This window comes from Crassostrea angulata, chromosome 4, assembly GCF_025612915.1.
Source record: "Crassostrea angulata isolate pt1a10 chromosome 4, ASM2561291v2, whole genome shotgun sequence".
NCBI lineage: Eukaryota > Metazoa > Mollusca > Bivalvia > Ostreida > Ostreidae > Magallana > Magallana angulata.
In genome coordinates this window covers 18,963,793-18,986,742 of record NC_069114.1, presented here as the reverse complement: position 1 = coordinate 18,986,742, position 22,950 = coordinate 18,963,793, and the positions used below count along the sequence as shown (strand labels likewise).

The window sequence follows — 22,950 nt, the reverse complement described above, 5'->3', positions numbered from 1 at the left end:
GACGGGGGAAATTTGGAATGATATGCCTTGTACAAGAGTGCCTCGCTTACTTATGATCTTGTAATAAACGCCTTCAAAATCTTGTTCTAGTTTTCGACTAATTAACTTAGTTCTTTTAGGCATTCATTATATATATATTTGATTTCAAAAGTAATCCTCACTACTTGAATCGCCTCTCAAAACTATTTTTTACACAATCCCTAGCTCCATGAGGTGAAGCAGTGCGGGTTTGTTTACGTGTAAAAATGGCGAATCGATTTTCACGTGAGTTCAACATGTACTCTATTTACTCTGCAATATTAGTTAGAATGTTGAAGAAAAAGTTTTGGTAAGTATAGAGATGACACTTGTATGAGAACCCTACGGTATTAGTTATCTTAATACCAAAAAAATTATATATGTAGCAAATTATTCATGAACTAGTTTTTTGCTGTTCACCGTAAAATGCAATGTTGTGTATGTGTGTGTGACACAGCCACTTTAGCTCTGCGGCATGTCAATCCGAATCTTACCGTAGATCGAGCTACAAATCTGCAGCCTAAAATATGAAAACATTTCCAATGTAAACATGTATAGGGTTATATAGTATAATCTATATCTCCATAGATGTATATGTCAATATATCTAATGGGTTTATCAATTTTTGCTTAAGCTTGTTTGCATTTGAGCTAGGTTGCTTGGTTTAACATTTTCGTATGAATGATGGTCGCCATACCATTACCAACATTGCCCAGCGAAATAACGTCCTTGGAACCATTTGTCAGTTTGTTTTGTATGTAGCTTCTCTATTGTGACTCTTAGTTAATAATCTGCGGTTTTGAGTGAATGTTATTTCTATAAGAACAGGCATACGAAACCAAGTCGGTCAAAATTGTAATTACATAATTTATCTTAAATTCATATTAAATTAGAATTGCACTTGACAATCAACCTTACATCCAGTGATGAGCAGCTATATGGTTGCAGAATTAGTCCATCAATTAATCAAGCAAGCAATAAACCATCAAATGATCAAATCAACAATCAATCAATCAATCAAATATTCTTTTTCTATCATTATAATGTGTAATTTGACAACAACAACAAAAAAAAACATGGAAATATGCATGCCTGGACTTTTTATAATATAAAGTTATTTTTCCTAGGGATTTAACAGAGACATTGATATTATAAAACCACCATCTGTATGACTTCCATAAACCTGCCAGACCTTTTTCAACTTTTATGAGATTGGTTTGAAATAACTGTCTCTAAAGACCAAGTTGTCTACCTTTTAAGATTCAATCAGTATAGAAATTCTAGACTGCATACGTTTTGATAAGTGCAAGCATATCCCATACTAACCAAATTCTTTGTAAAATAATCACTCGTTGGTTGATTTAAAGGTCTAATCGTGTTTTACGCAAATAAATATATATCACATTCTAATCCTAAGAATGAACTGTACTACATAAATGTATGTGCCTTTCGATATACATGACTTCAGTATAGTAAATATCTAACAGAGTAACACTTCTATTGGCATGATTTCTTTACTTTTATATTCTTTTTTCAACTTAAGAAGCATAGATTTGTTGATTTTTTACAATCAAAATTGTTATTACGAGTTTCTTAAATTTTGCTTGGTTACAAGTTTGCGAGGTTGCATTTTTTTATAATTACTTTTTGTATATAATAATCATAATTATAAAGATGATAAAGTTCTGTAGCTTACTTGGAACCATCTGGCAATTTATAATGTATATATTTTTTCAATTATAGGTTTTAGTGTTACACTTAACCTAATAACCTGCACATTAGTGATCAATGTGATTTTATCATTATGACATATATTAGAAATTATTGGTCAATAACACATAATTATACACTTCCGTACATTAGATACATAAATTATCTTTATACATGCATGATTGGTTTAACCTGCCTTGAAAGTGGATTCTTCCAAGAACATTGCTTGTAACTGAAAGTATCAAAGGCAATGCACTACAATCACAATGTACAGTGATATAGAATCGTTATTCATGGTATTTTGATTGTTTAAATATGTTGCATTGCAAAATTTATCTTAAGTTAATGTTAATTAAACTGTTTTTCTTTACTTTCAGCTAGTGGCAACGACGTCCATGGTCATTGCCCAATATGCAAACTCAAAGATACATCTGGGCGTCATTTGTTACAGTTTTAGGGCTCTCTTTCTTAGTGTTTTGTTCCAATCTTACTTTGTTGACATCTGAGCAAGAAGATAACAACATATGCCAAAAATACCCAAAGAGTTTAGGTAATTCTCCCATTTTGCGGTTCATTTTTATAATGAATTAGGGGCTATATACCTAAACAATAATGTTATTTTTTTATAAGAAAGTATAATGCTTATGAATTCAAATCCTTTATGGTTGTTACCTACACAGTAAATTTTTTGTAGTACTTAAATCTTGATGTTCATTAATTTATCGAATACCCAAAACTAAATAAATCTTTTAAGTATTCTGTACTCTTTGGGAATGATAAATACCGGCAAATGTAATATGTGTCTTACGGCTATGGATATAACAAAACAATTAACTTTATTTTCAACTGATTTTCAGACTAATGAAAAAAATTTCAAGTGACCCATTAAACTTTTGTATTTTTTCTGATATATACATATTTTAACATTTTGAGAATGACTCTTTTCAAGTAAGCAATTATTTAATCACACATAAATATGGTAGAAAAAGTACAACGTTGAATTGCATGGTTACTTGTTATTATTTTGGTGTTTTTTGGGGGGGGGGGAATTGTATCCAACTTGTGTCTAAACTACAATGCTGTTATGGAAATACTCTGAAATGATGTAGGTTTTAAATTGTTACAACCCCTTTGCTTGCTCCATGATATCATAGATTACAAAAAGTTTGAAGACATAACTTATACTGGCACTGTACCAGTTATCGGCTAAAATTTAACGTTTTCTTTTCGTAATTCCTTATTTCTTGATATTTTAGGATAAAACTTGACATACTTTAAAAAGTGAACTCCTTATCTATCAATCTGTTAGTTTATATCATTATTTAGAACCCAAAACATCTTGTTTTGTGCTTTTAAGCACGCCCCGAATTTGCCGAGATTTTACGATTTACTGTACCAGTTACCAGCTTCGTGACAATAACATAGTAAAAATCCGTGTTCATGTTGATTTTATACTCTGCTAAATGTAGTTTGAATTATGCCCCTTTGCTAGGTCAGACTAAAGTATTCGGGGTCATGATACATTATAAACAAAACTCATAAAATAATTCGTTTATCATCATACGATAATACACCAAATCGTATACTATTCAATACATAATTGTGCAATCAGGCGTTCAATTGCGCTACGAATTTCTCGGAAATTCGTGAATTCCTTTTGTTTATACATGTTAAATGTATTGATTTTATATGTCAAATCAAAGAAGGGATATAATAACGTATCACAAAGAGGTAATATTCTATTTTTAACTTATTACGTCACTTCCCCCACTGCTGAAAGTGCAAAGATGTAAAATCAGCGGTAAACAATGATCGTTTAAGCTCATGTAAAAAACATATTCAAGAACGTTTTCAAGCAAATTTACTTTTCTTTATTAAAAAAAGACGACTGAATTCAAAAATCTTGGATTGTCGCGTGCTATAAACCCGAACTCTCAGTTTAGCCGATAACTGGTCTTAGCCGATAACTGGTACAGTACCAGTAAACCAAAGCAACCAACCTTCTCAATTTATTCGCAGTAGGCACGGTTCACCCTAATCTTACGGATACATCCTATAAAGACATGGAGTTCAGATTTACATGGGTGCAAACAGGAGGCCACCATACACCCACAAGATGCAAACCTAGGGAACGGGTAGCCATTTTAATACCATTCCGCAATCGGAATAACCATTTAAGGATATTGCTGAATAATTTACATCCAATATTATATCGTCAGCAACTAGAGTATTCCATATATGTTTTGGAACAGGTAAGCAAGAAAGACATTTATTTTCAATCAAGATATGACGTATTTACCATACCTTTATAAGCTTTTAGAAGGATTTAAATAGGTGCAATGTACTCATTCTAGCTTTTTGTTTCAAGGCTGACGAAAAACCTTTCAACAGGGGAAAGCTGTTCAATATTGGGTACCTAGAGGCAAAAAGGGACAACCATACTTGTTTTGTCTTCCATGATGTTGATCTCATTCCTGAGAATGATCATATACTATATGGATGTGTAAGGAGTCCCATGCATTTGTCAAGAGCAGTTAATACATTCAACTACAAGTAAATAATTGTCATCACGAAATAGCTATGCTTATCTAGACGATTTAATTTGACATTTAATTTTATGAAAATAGTAATCATCGTCCAAAGTTAAAACCTTTTGCTACAGTTTTATATCTTCAAATTACTTTCAATTTGTATCAAACATATATGCATTTGTTTTATTTAAGCCGTTATAAATGCTGCTTGCAATTTTATTTAAAATTTAATATAATATAAGATAAAAAAAAACTAAATACTTTGATCAGGTTTCATTACCAAACATATACTTGCCTTATTACAACCAAAACTGCATGGACGGTGCATTTGACGATGCAATATATCTTTTTGATTCTTTAATTGATTTTATTCTGTGAATACCTTGTATGGGGAAGGATTTTAGTTTTAATGCAGGTTAAATTATAGGTCTATGAGACCTATCTCAATGGAAATTGCATGGACTACGCATATACATGTATATGTTACAGTCAACCTTCGGATTATGCTAGTCACACTTTCAGAGTCTAAAATATATTTTCAAATTTGCAAGAATGTCTGGAGACGCAATATATGATGAAAAATTATAATGAATCGAAATGACAGATTAATAAAATAAAGAGATGTTTTGTAAAAATAGTTACTTCAAACAATTTTGCGTTATTCGTACTTATTCGTACTCGTATTCGTACGGTTCAATTGATGATCATCCATCTGGAAGAAATTTGCAGGGATGTTTTTATTGTAGATATATAATACCAATTTTTCAATCTTTGGATTTTAAACCTCTATAGTGACCTATTTTGTTCCCGACGAATGAAGAGTTTTGTTATGGTTATTGTTAACCATGAGTCTATTTTCAAATGTGCATGGGTGAGTTGTTGGGAGTTGTTTGGAGATGCATAGAATTAGTAATTGACTAGGAAAATGGAATAATTATTTAATTATATAGTCTTGTCTGACCAAGCTTGAATGTGTGATAAATTCCAGTAATTTTAAGCAAAATATTTTTAATTTATGATCCAAATACTACTGCCCAATATTTGCTCAGTAAAGATCATTAACTGAAATTGTAGGACAAAACTTGTTGCGGTTCTAGGTAGATCCATATCTGTACAAGTTTAGTATGATACTATGAATTAACTAAGCAGCAAAAATGTTGAATCCTAAAATGAGAAGTAGAAAGTGCATACAATTAAACAAATCTCAATCAAAGGATGATTTTGATGTATTTTATATTTATTAAACAAAATATGTAATTATGTTGGTTTAATTAAAAAAGCAGTTTCTAAATCTGCATGAAAGGGGGAAAGATGTGGATTAAGCAAATATTTCATATTAAAATACATTTTGTAAACTATGATGGTTTTTTCATATTTAGATTACCTTACAAAGAATTGCTTGGAGGTGTCGCTGCCTGGAAAACAAGAGAGTTTGAACAGGTCAATGGCTGGTCCAACTTGTTTGTGAACTGGGGTGGAGAAGATGATGATTTGAGCTACAGGTTTTGTTTTCTTTAATATTTCTTGCTTTTTCCTTTTATATTTTTCAGAAAAGTTGTAAAATATGTTACGCAATACTGTTAAAGTATACTATGCAAATATCAACAGATTAAGATGTTCATGAAATGATGCATTTTTTAAAACGAAATATTTTAAAAGTCATTATAAAATACCATAAATTTAATAATGTACGAAACAGCGTAGGAAATGCCACTTGGCGGTCCCCTGAATTGACAGTCACTTGATATGTGTTAATAACTATTCCAAATGGAGATCATTAAAAAATTTCAAAATTACAAGGACACACCCTTTTTTAATCAAAAGTTTTAATGATAATTGATTTATATCTTTCCAGGAGATTCTGGAAAGTATTTCTGCTTTGTATAGAGTTTGCTCATTATAATAATAAAATAAAAAATATGATCCAGTTAAAATGACATTTGCTTAAAATTTAACGTTTGTATTCATTCATTCTATAGATTCCATCAAAACAACAACACTTTTCAAAAAATTGAACATGCTCTTGATGAATATTCAAAAATTATGATAACGATTTAATAATTGTATGTCCTTCTGAAAAGTGGATTTACATAAGCTTTTCGATGTCCAACACGCCGAACAATGAACAATTTGAAGAATAATCAATACATTCTAAAAACTAAATACATGCTGGATTAAATAAGTATATTTTCTTTTAAAATTGTAAATTGAATATATATACATGTATATGTAAAAACTTGTAGTCTCTTTTAAAACATGTATTCAAGATCGAGAATTAGTAAATGAAAGCTGCGAACAGGTTCATGAAATTTATGATATAAATTCTTTTATTGATGCTTCGTAACAGTAGCCCTGTGAGATAATAGGTATTGGGCTTGATTGTTTGAAAAACGCTATAAAGGTTTATTTTAAACCGTTAGTTTTTTTTCACGAAATATAAAATATAAAACAAATCTCAACGATTTGCCAACTTTTGACACATGAAATATTCCATACAGTATTTTCAAAAACTGTATTAGGTTTGCTTTTGAATCTTGAAGATGACGTCAAATTGAATATAGGTATTCGGATTACTTTTCCCCTAATTTTATACTGAATATAAAGAAAGTGTTTAATTTTCAACATAATATCTTTCAAGCCATAAGATATGGGAGGGAGAATAAATATAAAATCAATGATGACGTCATTATGAATCAAGCTCTAAATGAACAGTCTTAATTTGTTTAAAATATTTATCCAATCATGTATATGTAACAAAACAGAAGGTAATGCCAGCGCTGAGGCTTTTAGCAACATAGAATGCGGAACAATATTTTTGTAACACAATTTAGCAGGAGAAGAAAAAGGTACATATTTACAAGTAAATTTTAGCTTATGAAATGTTACAGGCTAAGTATGTCATTGATACAGCAAAGATAGAAAATACTCAGATTGTTACATCATAAATACATGTATCATACATTATATGATTTGTACATCATAGTTAGTTTATGTAGCAGAAATATATTTCTCTGTTAGATGCGTAGGGAAATAAGTATAAGATGAACACTTCAAATTTTTATCTGATCTTGACCTGGAAACAAAGAGGTGATGTTTTTGTAGATATATGACTGTTTTTGATATATGCATGCTTTTAAGACGTTACAAACATCATGCACAATTGATGATTTCAGTATTTAATTACTGCTGGGTAATTGTGTCGACTATTTGGTAAAATTTATCAGATAACCCTTACAATATGCTTTGGAGGAACCCTCACGGTAGCTCAATTTTTTGATGTTCGAATTTAGAACTATGATATCATGCAAGACCGAAATCTTATTGAAATTGATCGATTTCTTTTGATTTTTTTTGTTTATCCTATCGATGTAAGCTAAGTCATAAGACCACATCAAAAGACCGTTGTTATAATCGTTCGCCAAAAATTTGAAAATAATATATGAATTTTGAACTTTTTTCCAGGACAATAGCAAACAAAGTGTCAATCTTTCGTTTTCGGAACTCTGTGGCAAGGTACACAATGTTGGAGCACAGACGGACCCCTGTTAACACTGCGAGGTATTTTATCTTTTTTCAAACATTTTCACGTGCTTATCTCAAAATTTATAATTTTGGGTTAAAAAATCAATATAAATTATATTTCTTTTCTGTAGACACAGGCAGTTACAGGACAGCTACACGCGGTATAAGATTGATGGTTTGTCATCATTGGTATATGAAAGTCCTAGAATCCAACGTTATCACTTATTCACCATGGTTTCAATAAATACATGAAAATCCTGTTCTGAAATGTTTTCTACTAACATACTTACATATAAAAAAAGATAAAATTTGTACAGCTTGAAAATGCTCCTTTATTTTTGAACAAAGCGCAATGACAGGATATTAAAGTAGAAATGTTGAAGATTAGACATAAAATGTTTTATATGTTTTCTTACTGAAAGCCCTGTTCAGTGAAATACATTTGATTATCTTATCTTAATGTATAATATGAAGAAAAAGAAAGCAATTTAATATTGAACATTTGTCATTTCTTTGCGTTTGTGAGTTATTGTTTTGGCAAACGCTTAACAAGGGAAATGTTACATGTACATGTACAATCTACAGTATTGAGAATATAGATTTTGATGATAGAAATAGATACGCTGAAATATTAATATCTGCCTTGTGTAACCTAAGAATATATTTTATTTGACTCTGATGGCCATTCTGCCACGATAGTTTAACATGTAAATGTTTTGAGACGTAGACAAAGTATTCAAACAAAGAAGAAGAAGCGATTGATAACAAAGACCCAGACAGCCAATCAAAGTTAAAGAAATACAATGTATTTAACTTTGGACAGGCAGTATTATGCTTCAAAATATATCATTAACAAGATTTCATGGACTCGTGCAGTGAACCGTATACATGTATGTTATACGTCAAAACATCCTCCATAGTTGTGATCTCGACTGCTATGTAAATATTGTACTGATCACGGTATAGACGGTCATTGCTGCATAGCCAAACCAATTTCTAAAATGTGCAGAAAAAATGTTTTAATTGGCTGTAAAATTTAAAACATAACACTAAAAAGTAATTATATTCTTTCATGCCTCACATTGCTCTGATTTACAGAACGTCCGCTTAACAAACTCAAACCGTTCTTAAAAATTTTTTTAATGTAATCCATGGTCGGGTTGGAATAAAAAAAATGAACGATGCTCCAGAACATAGTGTCCGGTAAAGATTATAGACAAACATTTTAACCTGTTAGGATACAACGTTACGTAGCACTGAAACCAAGACGGGGTAATTGAATCACTGTAGGCGTTCTTGATACAAAGTAGGTATGGTATGACCGTTGGATATACGTGTGCAGACAAACTGAGTCATTTATCTCATTCAAACGGATCTTATGTTTTTTAATATCTTATGCAAAAAATAATATTTGTGTCCCATCACTATACAGGCCAAACCCCCCTACCTACTGTAGTCTCATATAAAAAATCCTTTTCAATTTTAAAGTGTTGCATTATAGTTTTTTTTGTCAAACTACTTTCTAAACTGAACATTGGGCCAGAAAAGCTGAAACTTGTGTTGAGGAATGCTCGGGTTACAGATATATAGATTTAATCTTTTCAAATCATTATTCCAGGGAGTAGGATGTGGCAACCATTGGGATGGGTTGGGGTTAGATTTTGTAATGAAGTGTCTATATTTAATTGTTCAAACCGAACATTCTTCTACCCAGGATAATTATAGGGCCTAAGAAGGGGATCAATGCATGTTTAACATAAAAACATTGCAGAAAAATAAACAATTCATTAAAACATATATACATATCCTGTACTTGCCCTGATGTTATTAATAATGCAGCTTTTATCAAACTTATGAACTATGTTGTTTAGGTGAGCGATATGGCCGAAGGCGCTGTTGTTTCAAATTTGTATCTAGTGTGTACAACTAACTTATAAGGCTGTATATTGAAAATAATAAATTATAAAATGTGATTCATAAAGCATCTATTGTCAGTATTTCAACACTTATAAGTTGCTAATTATTTTCATTACACAAATTATAGTAATAAGCTAGATATAAATTTTTGTATATAGCCTCTGTTACTAAAAAGTATGTAACTCTAGATTAAGTATATATTAAAATTATTTATAGGCATTTTACACTCCTCAATTATTTAAAATGCATGCTCATTTTGGTGCAGTTGAGCGTGCGTTTGGATCGATAGTATATATCCATCAGTTCTTAAATATTACGAAAAACGCAACTTATTGATTTTTTTAAATAAAAACGGCACTGAAAAAGGGCCTATTCTCTATACCTCGTTCTTTAGGGTTTTAAAATTGAACACATATTTCAAATCCTACAATTTCTAACACAGCTGATTTAACATTTTTTCAAGTACATCCAATATATGTCTCACTATCGATCGAGGAACCCAAAAAGTATAGCAATTGCGAAAATAACTGCTACCAAACTAAAGTATCAAAATAATTGAGTGGTTTGATATCTTTAAACAGCACCGCTCATTATTGTCTGGTTATGTTTCTTGGAAAAATTGAGTAACAAGAGAATTCGTAATGTTTTCTAAAACGGTTAACTTCGTTATCTTTTGATTGTTTGTTGTTCAATTTTAGAGCCGTAAATTTGTTCAACATGTTTTTTTTATATTAAATGTGCGTTTTTTTTAGAAAACAATTGATTAAAAGAGAATATGAGAGCTGCAGAAAATTTGGGTTGAGGTGCCAAAGTGTCAGAGTGCCTCTCATACAAAAACTTTGCAGTTAAAGACAAGAAAGCCCTCGTTTGTTTTATTTGGCTTCGTACAAGAGAGACATTTTCAAATGACACCTCAAAGGATAAAAGGATAAAATTGTTTTATTATCAATAGAAGGAAAAAGTCAATCAAATAAAGAAAGATAAAGAAAATGAGTTTTAATTAAACATGTAAAAAAAAAACTTCCAATGTTTTAGATCATCAGGTACACAATTTAGTACATAATAACGATTAATTTCTCAACCGAGAACAATTGTTTATCACAATTGCAATTTAAGAAGGTATCCTTAAAATTCATTCCCGTATGGTTTGAATTCAAACAAAGTTCATCGTGAATGATACAGTAGAATGACACACAAAATACATCCTACAATGTCAGAGTTAAGATTGTAAAAATGAAGCTGGTTTTAAACATGAAAACTTCTGCTTGATGCAAGTGATGCCTTTCAGACAGCTGCAGGTTTTAGATGTACTAAACATATAATTATTAACCACTTTATCTATAAGTGTTGTGGTTTTCTGTACGCTGAAAAACTCATTCGACACTAAAATGTACTCTAGTTTTTGTTATGCTTAGCATGTATAATTTTATTCCCTAACCATTCTGTATATTCATAGGACATCACATCGAAATCCACAGCTTTCACATGATCATCTGACAAGGTATTGCAACAATTGAATATTTTTATTGATGTACATACATTTTCACGATAGCTGTGGTGGAATCACCAAAATAAAAATGCATGTTATGTTAATTTCATTCTTATTCTACTTTCGTATAAATGACATATTTTTTAAGTATCCCAAAGGAATGTACACAGACATCGTGAAAATGTAAGAACATCAAGGACTTATTAATTTCTTGCTCAAAACAGAAACTTAAAAAACTATTTTAAAATCCTGAAATAATCAATTCAAAAGCAAAGAAAAATATTTATCTAACAATTAATTAGGTAAAAATGACGTTTAGAAAAACATTGCTTATAAATCTAATATTTAGCAAAATTCAATCATCAATTTTTATTTATCCAATAGAATTTACCAAGCATTTACAATTCAATTAGATCACCGATTCTTCTCCATGCCTCTAGAATAACTCCAAATATATAACATCCCGCATTTTTGAAGCTTAATTTCTGATGATGAGTATTTAATTTGAAAGCTTCTAGTATCGTATCTTTTCGAGTAGATCACAAGTGTTGCTTTTAATGTATGATGCGTTTGATACTCAGCCCTACAAATTGTGTTATAATATTATCACTTTAACGGACACTACATTTTTCATCTTAAGACGTCCCCATGAAAATGTCGGTTTCAGAAAAATTGTCATAGCATCGTTTTTTATAGTATGAGGTGGCTAGCTAAATAGTAAAATTGATTAGAGTATTTTAAAAGAACCCATTTTATTAAATCGTTTGCTTATTCTCGGGATTTGACATATGCATTAGATTCATTTTGCTTCTAAAGGGGTCGGATAAGGTGAAAAATATTACGTTGAATGAAATATGAAGTTTTATTGATCTGACACATGATTGTCTAGAACCAATTAGATAACGCAATATATAAAACAATCAAAATGAAGTATGATAGTTATATTTAAATGCTGAAGGACTTGGGATCTTTGTTGCAACAAAGGTATTTTCTTTTATATTGTTTTAGATTAAAAGACTGCAATATCACACAAGAGATATACCCAAATTATATTTCAACCTCAACCTAACCCAACAAAAACGCAAATTAAACATAGCGAAAACACCAACAATGATAATTTTAGCCATGATATTAAATCAACACACTGTTTAACATTTTTTCAACAACATGCAATGACTGTTTCGATTTTGAATATCAATACCCATCTAGTTGACGTGAATGTTGAAATTTTATCATATCACTAGAAAATAAAAAAAAACTACAGTATGAACTAAATGAATAGCTTGCTTTCTTGAAACATCTTTCTTTATTACTGTTTGGTTATGCTTCTAGGCAAATTGAATGACAGAATTTTCTAAGTATCTCGGAAAAGTGTTTTAAAACGTTTAACATTCCTAGTCCCTTTGTAAGTTTTTCATTTTCAAACACACACAACAGAACCAAAAATGATGTATCAAATGATCCAAATCAAGCACATTTTCGAATGGCACATTCCATTTAGTGATTTTTGGATAAGCATTTAAAATTTAGTTGTTTAAACATACTATTATAATCCTATTGTACAATGTGTTTTCAAATGATATAGCAATGATAATAAAATAGTAAAATTTGTATTAACATGATTTCCTTTACATCTATTTTTCAATTTTAGGGCCATAAATTTGTGTTTGATTTATTTTTTGTTTTAGAAAGATTTAATAAATGCGTTTTCGGTATTTTATTTTTCAAATAATTGAAAGGGAGTATGATACCTTCAAATCTAGAACTTTATGGGAAACTTGGATTGACATGCCATAGTGCAAGTGTGCATCGCTTACAAATATCTTGTAATTTACGTCCAGAAAACGTTCTAGTTTTCGACTAATTAACTTAGTTCTCTTAGGCATTCTTTATATAAATTTGATTTCAAAAGTAATCCTCACTACTTGAATTGCCTCTCAAAACTATTTTAACACAATCCCTAGCTCCGTGAGGTTAAGCAGTGCGGGTTTGTTTATGTGTAAAAATGGCGAGTCGATTTTCACGTGAGTTCAACATATACTTTATTTACTCTGCAATATCAGTTAGAGTGTTGAAGAAAAAGTTTTAGGCAAGTATAGAGACGACACTTGTCGTAAAATGTATGAGAACTCTACGCTATTTACTATCTTAATACCAAAAAAATCATTTATGAAGCATTATTCACAAACTAGTTTTTTGCTGTTCACCGTAAATTGCAATGTTGTGTTTGTGTTTGTGTGACACAACCACTGTAGCTCTGCAGCATATCAATCCGAATTTTACCAAAGATTGAGCTACAAAGCTTTAAATCTGAAAACGTTTCCAATCTAAACATGTATAATGGGTTGATCAATTAATTGTTGCTTAAGCTTGTTTGCATTTGAGCTAGGTTGCATGGTTTAACATTTTCGTATGAATGAAGGTCGCCATACTATTATTAACATCGCCCAGCGTAATAACGTGCTTGAAACCATTTGTCAGTTTGTTTTGTATGTAGCTTCTCTAATGTGACTCTACGTGAATAATCCGGGGTTTTGAGATCTGTGAATGTTATTTCTATAAGGACAGGCATACGTAACCAAATCGGTCAAAAACATATAATTACATAACGTATCTTAAATCTACATAAAATTAAAATTGCACTTGACAATCAACTTTACACCCAGTGATGAGCAGGTATATGGTTGCAGAATTAGTCCATCAATTAATCAAGCAATTAATCATCAAATGTTCAAACAATCAATGAATTGTCTTTTTCTATCATTTTAATGTGTAATTTGACAAAAAAAAAAACCATGGAAATAGGCATGCCTGGACTCTTTATAATAAAAGTTATTTTTCCTAGGGATTTAACAGAGACATTGATATCATCAAACCACCATCTGTATGACTTCCATAACCTGCCAGACCTTTGTCAACATTTATGAGAATGGTTTGAAATAACTGTCAAGTTGTCTACCTTTTAAGATTCAATCAGTATAGAAATTCTAGACTGCATACGTTTTGATAAGTGCAAGCATATCCCATACTAACCAAAGTCTTTGTAGAATTATCACTCGTTAGTTGATTTAAAGGTTCAACCATATTTTACGCAAATAAGTATATATCACATTCTTATCCTAAGAATGCACTATACTACATAAATGTATGTGGCTTTCGATATACATGACTTCAGTATAGTAAATATCTAATAGAGTAACACTTCTACTGTCATGATTTCTTTACTTTTATATTCTTTTTTCAACTTAAGAAGCATAGATTTGTTGATTTTTTACAATCAAAATTGTTATTATGAGTTTCTTAAATTTTGCTTGGTACCAAGTTTGCGAGGTTGCATTTTTTATAATTACTTTTTGTATATAATAATCATAATTATAAAGATGATAAAGTTCTATAGCTTACTTGGAACCATTTGGCAATTTATAATGTATATATTTTTTCAATTATAGGTTTTAGTGTTACACTTAACCTAATAACCTGCACATTAGTTATCAATGTGATTTTATCATTATGACATATATTAACAATTATTGGTCAATAACACATAATTATACACTTCCTTACATTAGATACAGAAATTATCTTTATACATGCATGATTGGTTTAACCTGCCTCGAAAGTGGATTCTTCCAAAAACATTGCTTGTAACTGAAAGTATCAAAGGCATTGCACTACAATCAAAATGTACAGTGATATAGAATCGTTATTCATGGTATTTTGATTGTTTAAATATGTTGCATTGCAAAATTTATCTTAAGTTAATGTTAATTAAACTGTTTTTCTTTACTTTCCAGCTAGTGGCACCGAAGTTCATGGTCATTGCTCAATATGCAAAATGAAAGATACATCTGGACGTTATTTGTTACAGTTTTAGGGCTCTCTTTCTTAGTGTTTTGTTCCAATCTTACTTTGTTGACATCTAAGCAAGAAGAAGATAACAACATATGCCAAAAATACCCAAAGAATTTAGGTAATTCTCCCATTTTGCGGTTCTATTTTTATAATAACATATGGGGCTATACACCTAAACAATAATGTCATTTTTTGGTAAGAAAGTATAATGTTTATGAATTCAAATCCTTTATGTTTGTTACCTATACAGTATAGTTTTATTAGAACTTAAAATCTTGATGTTCATCAATTCATAGAATACCCCAAACTTAATAAATCTTTTAAGTATTATGTACTCTTTGGAAATGATACATGTAAATACGAATAAATGTGATATGTGTCTTACTGTTATTGATATCACACAACAATTAACTTTATTTTCAAGTGATTTTCAGACTTAAGAAAAAAATTTCAAGTGACCGATTAAACTTTTATATTTTTTCCTGATATATACATATTTTGACATTTTGAGAATGACTCTATTCAAGTAAGCAATTATTTAATCACACATAAATATGGTAGAAAAATTATCAACGTTGAAATGCGTGGTTTCTTGTTATTATTTTTTTGGGGGGGGGGGATGGGGGGGGAGGGTTGTATCCAACTTGGGTCTAAACTACACTGTTTCAATATAAATGCTATTATGGAAATATTCTGAAATGATGTAGGTTTAAAATTGTTAAAACCCCTTTGTTCATTTATTATAAAAAGTTAAAAGACATAACTTATAAACCAAAGCAACGAACCTTCTCAATTTATTCGCAGTAGGCACGATTTACCCTAATCTTACGGATACATCCTATAAAGACATGGAATTCAGATTTACATGGGTGCAAACAGGAGGCCACCATACACCCACAAGATGCAAACCTAGAGAACGGGTAGCCATTTTGATACCATTCCGCAATCGGAATATTCATTTAAGGATATTGCTGAATAATTTACATCCAATATTATATCGTCAGCAACTAGGGTATACTATATATGTTTTGAAACAGGTAAGCAAGAAAGACATTTATTTTCAATCAAGATATGACGTATTTACCATACCTTTATAATATTTTAGAAGGATTTAAATAGGTTCAATGTACTTATTCTAGCTTTTTGTTTCAAGGCTGATGAAAAACCTTTCAACAGGGGAAAGCTGTTCAATATTGGGTACCTAGAGGCAAAAAAGGACAACCATACTTGTTTTGTCTTCCATGATGTTGATCTCATTCCTGAGAATGATCACATACTATATGGATGTGTAAGGAGTCCCATGCATTTGTCAAGAGCAGTTAATAAATTCAACTACAAGTAAATAATTGTCATCACGAAATAGCTATGCTTATCTAGACGATTTAATTTGACATTAAATTCTATGAAAATAGTAATCATCGTCCAAAGTTAAAACCTTTTGCTGCAGTTTTATATCTTCAAATTACTTTCTTTTTTGTATCAAACATATATGCATTTGTTTTATTTAAGCCGTTATAAATGCTGCTTGCAATTTTATTTAAAAGAATGATATGAGTTGAATTTTCCCCCCTTATTCGCCATTTTTAAAGTGTTTGGGGAATATTAAAATGTTATGTTATTTTTTTAGAGGAGTTGATATAAAATATATTTTTCACCTATTTATTTGATTTATTTGCACTCACTTGCAGTATATGACGTCAGAAGTGATGCTATTTCTATAATTCAATCAAAATCAGTCAAAAATTGACATTTTTCTTCCCTTTAAACGAATGCTAAATATAGAGCGCATTCTTGAACAAGGAACATTTTTTTGTCAGTTATTAGTCTTGGCTAGTTACATACACATGTATCTGATTAAAATATGTTGTTTGTTCAAGCGTGCGCTCTATGTTTTTTGAAAGAAAAACTGCTTGAAAACAAGCTGTTTTATGCTAAAAATGCAAAAATGGCGGGAAAAGACTGTCTTCCTGATACCATATTTCTAAATTGTGGGCACTTGAACCAAAATGAACATAATGTATAAACATCACATATATATCTGTACAAAGAAAACAAAGATTGACTGTAAAAAGATGATGTTCATTTTAGGGGGCCATTTTAGGCCCTTATCATATATAGTCCTTTAATAGATAAAAACACTAAATACTTTGATCAGGTTTCATTACCAAACATATACTTGCCTTTTTACAACCAAAAATGCATGGACGGTGCATTTGACGATGCAATATATCTTTTTGATACTTTAATTGATTTTATTCTGTGAATACCTAGTATGGGGAAGAATTTTAGTGTTAAAGCAGGTTAAATTATAGGTCTATGAGTCCTATCTCAATGTAAATTGCATGGACTACGCATATACATGTATATGTTACAGTCAACCTTCGGATTATGCTAGTCACACTTTCAGAGTCTAAAATATATTAATAAATTTGCAAGAATGGCTGGAGACGCAATATATGATGAATAATTATGATAACGAATCGAAATGACAGATTATTAAAATAATGAGATGTGTTTGAAGAAAGCCAACTTTTTAAAAATAGTTACTTCAAACAATTTTGCGTTATTCGTACTTATTCGTACTCGTATTCGTACGGTTCAATTGATGATCATTCATCTGGAAGAAATTTGCAGGGATGTTTTATTTGTAGATAAATAATACCAATTTTTTAATCTTTGAATTTTAAACCACTATAGTGACCTATTTTATTTCTGACGAATGAACAGTTTTGTTATGGTTAATGTTAACCATGAGTCTATTTTCAAATGTGCATGGGTGAGTTGTTGGGAGTTGTTTGGAGATGCATAGAATAAGTAATTGACTAGGAAAATGGAAAAAGTATTTAATTATATAGTCTTGTTTGACCAAGCTTGAATGTGTGATAAATTCCAGTAATTTTAAGCAAAATATTTTTAATTTATGATCCAAATACTACTGCCCAATATTTGCGCAGTAAAGATAATTAACTGAAATTGTAGGACAAAACTTAATGCTGTTCTAGGTAGATCCATATCTGTACAAGTTTAGTATGATACTATGACTTAACTAAGCAGCAATAATGTTGAATCATATAATGAGAAGTAGAAAGTGCATACCATTAAACAAATCTGAATCAAAGGATGATTTTGATGTATTTTTTATTTATTAAACAAAATATGTAATTATGTCGGTTTAATTAAAAAAGCAGTTTCTAAATCTGCATGAAAGGGGGAAAAGATGTGAATTAAGCAAATATTTCATATTAAAATACATTTTTCGAAATTATGATGGCCTTCAGTTTTCGTTCCTTTTTAGATTACCTTACAAAGAATTGCTTGGAGGAGTCGCTGCTTGGAAAACAAAAGAGTTTGAACAGGTGAATGGCTGGTCCAACTTGTTTGTGAACTGGGGTGGAGAAGATGATGATTTGAGCTACAGGTTTTGTTTTCTTTAATATTTCTTGCTTTTTCCTTTGATGTTTTTCAGAAAAGTTGTAAAATATGTTACGCAGCACTGTTAAAGTATACTATGCAAATATCAACAGATTAAGATGTTCATAAAATGATGCATTTTTTAAAACGAAATATTTTAAAAGTCATTATAAAATACTATAAATTTTATATTGTACGAAACAGCATTGGAAATGCCACTTGGCGGTCCCCTGAATTGACAGTCACTTGATATGTGTTGATAATTATTCCAAATGGGAATCAGTAAAAAATTTCAAAATCACAAGGACACATCCTTTTTTAATCAAAAGTTTTAATGATAATTGATTTATATCTTTCCAGGAGATTCTGCTTTGAAATGTTGCAGACTAAGTATGTCACTGATACAGCAAAGATAGAAAATACTCAGATTGTTACATCATAAAGACATGTACATGTATCATACATTTTATGATTTGTACATCATAGTTAGTGTATGTAGCAGAAATACATTTCTCTGTTAGATGCGTAGGGAAATAAGTATAAGATGAACACTACAAATTTTTATTTGATCTTGACCTGAAAACAAAGAGGTGATGTTTTTGAAGATTTATGACTGTTTTCGACATATGCATGCTTTTAAGACGTTACAAACATCATGCACAATTGATGATTTCAGTATTTAATTACTACCGGGTAATTGTGTCGACTTTTTGATAAAATTTATCAGATAACCCTTACAATATGTTTTGGAGGAACCCTCACGGTAGCTCAATTTTTTGATGTTCGAATTTAAAACTATGATATTATGCAATACCAAAATCTTATTTAAATTGATTGGTTTCGTTTGATTTTTTTGTATATCTTATCGATGTAAGGACTAAGTCAACATCAAAAGACCGTTGTTATAATCGTGCGCCAACAATTTAAAAATAATATATGAATTTTAAACTTTTTTCCAGAACAATAGCAAACAAATTGTCAATCTTTCGTTTTCGGAACTCTGTGGCAAGGTACACAATGTTGGAGCACAGACGGACCCCTGTTAACACTGCGAGGTATTTTATCTTTTTTCAAACATTTTCACGTGCTTATCTCAAAATTTATAAATTTGGTTTCAAAAATCAACTCAAATTATATTTCTTTTTATGTAGACACAGGCAGTTAAAGGACAGCTACACTCGGTATAAGATTGATGGTTTGTCTTCATTGGTCTATGAAAGTCCTAGAATCCAACGTTATAACTTATTCACCATGGTGTCAATAAATACGTGAAAATCCTGTTCTGAAATGTTTTCAAATAAAATACATACATATAAGATTTGTACAGCTTGAAAATGCTTCTCTATTCTCTTTTTCAAACAAAGCACAATGACGGAATTTTACAGAAACAATTTTTGAAGATTAGACGTATAAAATCTTATATGATTTCTTACTAAAAGTCCTGTTCATGGAAATACATATGCAGATCCAACTAATTTGAGCGTAGGTTAAATAAGTATATTCCTATAACTGTTTGGTTATCTTATCTTAGTATAAATTATGATGAAAAAGAAGGCAATGTTAATAAATAGATAATTTGTCATTCCATTGTGTTTGTGAGATAACGTTGTGACAAACGCTTAACAACGGGAATGTTACCTGTTAAATCTACAGAATTAGAAATTCATATTTTGATGATAGATATAAATACGTTGAAATGTTAATATCTGCGTTGTGTAACCTAAGAATATATTTTGTTTAACTCTGATGGCCATTCTGTTTCGATAGTTTAACATTTAAATAATTTGATACCTAATCAAAGTTTTAAAACAAAGACAAGAAAGCGATTGATAACAAAGACCCGGACAGCCGAAGTTAAACAAATACAATGTATCATTTTTGGACATGCAGTATTATGTTTCAGAATATATCATTAACAACAGTCCATGGACTCGTGCAGTGGACCGTTTACATGTTTATTATACCCCTGTAAAACAGTTATTATATAACTCTATACGAAAAAAAAGTCAATCATTTTGACTGTTGGACTGGAACTGTTAGACTTGGACTGTTAAAAAAGACTGAGGACCGATTACGTCACATTCCGTGAAAACGTGTTATTGATAGAAGGGGTATAACAAAACAGTTGTTGACTGTGTCTCGGGCAACAGTTGATACGTCGATCAGGCTTGCAAACTGTTGCCCGCGGTCTTCAGCCTTGGGAAACAATTTGCAAGCCGGTCCGACAGATCAACTGTTGCCCTCGACACCAGTCAACAACTGTATAATGTTTAACGTCGAATAAGCCGCCATAGTTGTTAAATCGCCTGCTGTGTAAAGATTGTACTGATCACGGTATACTAGACGGTCATTGCTGCATATACAAACTAATTTCTTAAATGTGCAGAAAAAATGTTTTAATTGGCTGTAAAATTTACAAGATAACACTAAAAAGTTTTTCTTTTCTTGTATGCTTCACATTGTTCTGATTTACAAAACGTACGCTTAACAAACTGAAAACGCTCTTAAAATCTTTTAATGTAATCCATGGTCGGGTTTAAATAAAAAATGAACGATGCTCATGAATATGGAGTCCTGTAAAGATTGTAGACATACATCTCAATCTGTAAAGATACAACGTTACATAACACTGTAACCAAGACGTGGTAATTGAATCATTGTAAGCGTTCTTGATACAAAGTAGGTACGGTATGACGTTGGATATACGTATGCACACAAACTGAGTCCGTTTGCAGTCATTTATCTCATTCCAACAGATCTCAATTTTTTTTATATCTTGTACAAAAAAGATATTTATGTTACATTACTATACAGGCAAAACCCCCTACCTACTGTACTCTTAAATTTAAAAAAGTAGTTTTTGTCCAACTACTTTTAAAACTAAACATTGGGCCAGAAAAGTTGAAACTTGTGTTGAGAAATCCTCGGGTAATGTAGATTTAATCTTTTTTCAAATCATTATTCCAGGGGTAGGGTTTTGCAACCATTGGGGTGGGTTGGGGTTAGATTTTCTAATGAATTGTCTATATTTAATTCTTCAAACCGAACATTCCTCCACCTAGGATAATTATAGGGCCTCAGAAGGGGCTCAATGTATGTTTAACATATAAAAGGTGCAGATAAATAAAAAAATAATTAAAACATATATACATATCCTGTATTTGTCACGATGTTTTTAATCAAGCAGCTTTGATCAAACTTATGAACATTGTTGTTAAGGTGAGCGATTTGGCCGAAAATACTGTTGTTTAAAAATTGTATCGTAGTGTGTACAACTAACTTGCAGTGCTGTATATTAAAAAAAATAAATTATAAAATTCATAAAGCATCTATTGTCAGTATTTCAATACGTATATGTTGCTCATTATTTTCATTACAAAAATTATAGTAATAAACTAAATTTAAATTTTTGTATATAGCCTCTGTTACCAAATAAAAAGTTTTTAAACTTTAGAATAATTATTTATTAAGGTTATTTATAGGCATTTAACTCAATTATTTAAAGTGCATGCTAATTTTGGTGCAGTTGAGTGTGCATTTGGATTAAAAGTATATATCCATCAGTTCCTAAATATTAAGAAAAAAGAAACTTATCATTTTTTGTACATAAAAACGGCACTAAAAAAGGGCCCATTCCGATACCTTAAATGCACTCGTTCTTTATGGTTTTAACACTGAACACATATTTCAAATCCTACAATTCCTAACACATCTGATTTAACATTTTTGCAAGTACATCCAATATATGTCTCACTATCGATCGAGGAACCCAAAAAATAACAGCAAACAAACTACAGTATCAACATAGTTGAGTGGCTTGATTTCTTTAAACAGCACTGCTCATTGTTGTCTGGTTGTGTTTCTCGGAAAAATTAAGTACTAGTAACAAGATGGTTCGTAATGTTTTCTTAAACGGTTAACCTCGTAATCTTTTGTTTGTTGTTGTTCAATTTTAGGGCCGTAAATTTGTTTAACATTTTTTTTTTTATTAAATGTGCGTTTTGTTAGAAAACAAATGATTGAAAGAGAATATGTTAGCTGCAGAAAATTTGGGTTGACGTGCTATAGTGTCAGAGTGCCTCACACACAAAAACTTTGCAGTTAAAGGCAAAAAAGCCCTCGTTTGTTTTATTTGGCTTCTTACAAGATAGACATTTTCAAATGACACATAAAAGGATAAAATTGTTTTATTATCAATAGAAGGAATAAGTCAATCAAATAAAGAAAGATATATAAAATGAGTTTTAATTAAACATGTTAAAAACTTACAATGTTTTAAATCATCAGGTACACAATTTATTACATACTAACGATTAATTTCTCACTGAGAACAATTGTATATCACAATTGCAATTAAAAACTAGACTCTTTTTGCTATAGCAACAAAAAGGTCTTCCGTTCCTCATGTATTAATCTGCACAAAAAATCCAGTTATCTTGTAAACAGAAAATGGATATAATTTATTGTCTTTCCTCAAAGTTTGGATGTTCAAGTTTTTGT

The 22,950-nt window shown here is 30.6% G+C and overlaps 2 protein-coding genes across 5 annotated transcripts; both read left to right on the top strand.

The window, feature by feature from the left end:
• The first annotated feature begins 227 nt into the window (after positions 1 to 227).
• Positions 228 to 8,458, top strand: LOC128180868 (beta-1,4-N-acetylgalactosaminyltransferase bre-4-like). The gene is made up of 7 exons (XM_052849036.1): positions 228 to 328; positions 2,106 to 2,278; positions 3,748 to 3,980; positions 4,097 to 4,281; positions 5,639 to 5,761; positions 7,722 to 7,817; positions 7,913 to 8,458. The coding sequence occupies exons 2-7, from the start codon at positions 2,140 to 2,142 to the stop codon at positions 8,031 to 8,033; spliced, it is 897 nt and encodes a 298-aa protein (XP_052704996.1). The 5' UTR covers positions 228 to 328; positions 2,106 to 2,139; the 3' UTR covers positions 8,034 to 8,458.
• Positions 8,459 to 11,139: 2,681 nt separating this feature from the next.
• On the top strand, positions 11,140 to 19,769 carry LOC128180867 (beta-1,4-N-acetylgalactosaminyltransferase bre-4-like). 4 transcript variants are annotated; one of them, XM_052849034.1, is made up of 7 exons: positions 11,140 to 11,199; positions 14,982 to 15,157; positions 15,844 to 16,076; positions 16,193 to 16,377; positions 18,335 to 18,457; positions 19,410 to 19,505; positions 19,602 to 19,769. In XM_052849034.1, exons 2-7 carry the CDS (start codon positions 15,016 to 15,018, stop codon positions 19,720 to 19,722), a joined length of 900 nt encoding a protein of 299 aa, XP_052704994.1. In that variant the 5' UTR covers positions 11,140 to 11,199; positions 14,982 to 15,015; the 3' UTR covers positions 19,723 to 19,769. The 4 variants fall into 4 exon arrangements, with proteins under 4 accessions (XP_052704994.1, XP_052704993.1, XP_052704992.1 ...); XM_052849033.1 differs by lacking the exon at positions 11,140 to 11,199 and adding an exon at positions 13,173 to 13,211; XM_052849032.1 differs by lacking the exon at positions 11,140 to 11,199 and adding an exon at positions 14,031 to 14,119.
• Positions 19,770 to 22,950: the final 3,181 nt, after the last annotated feature.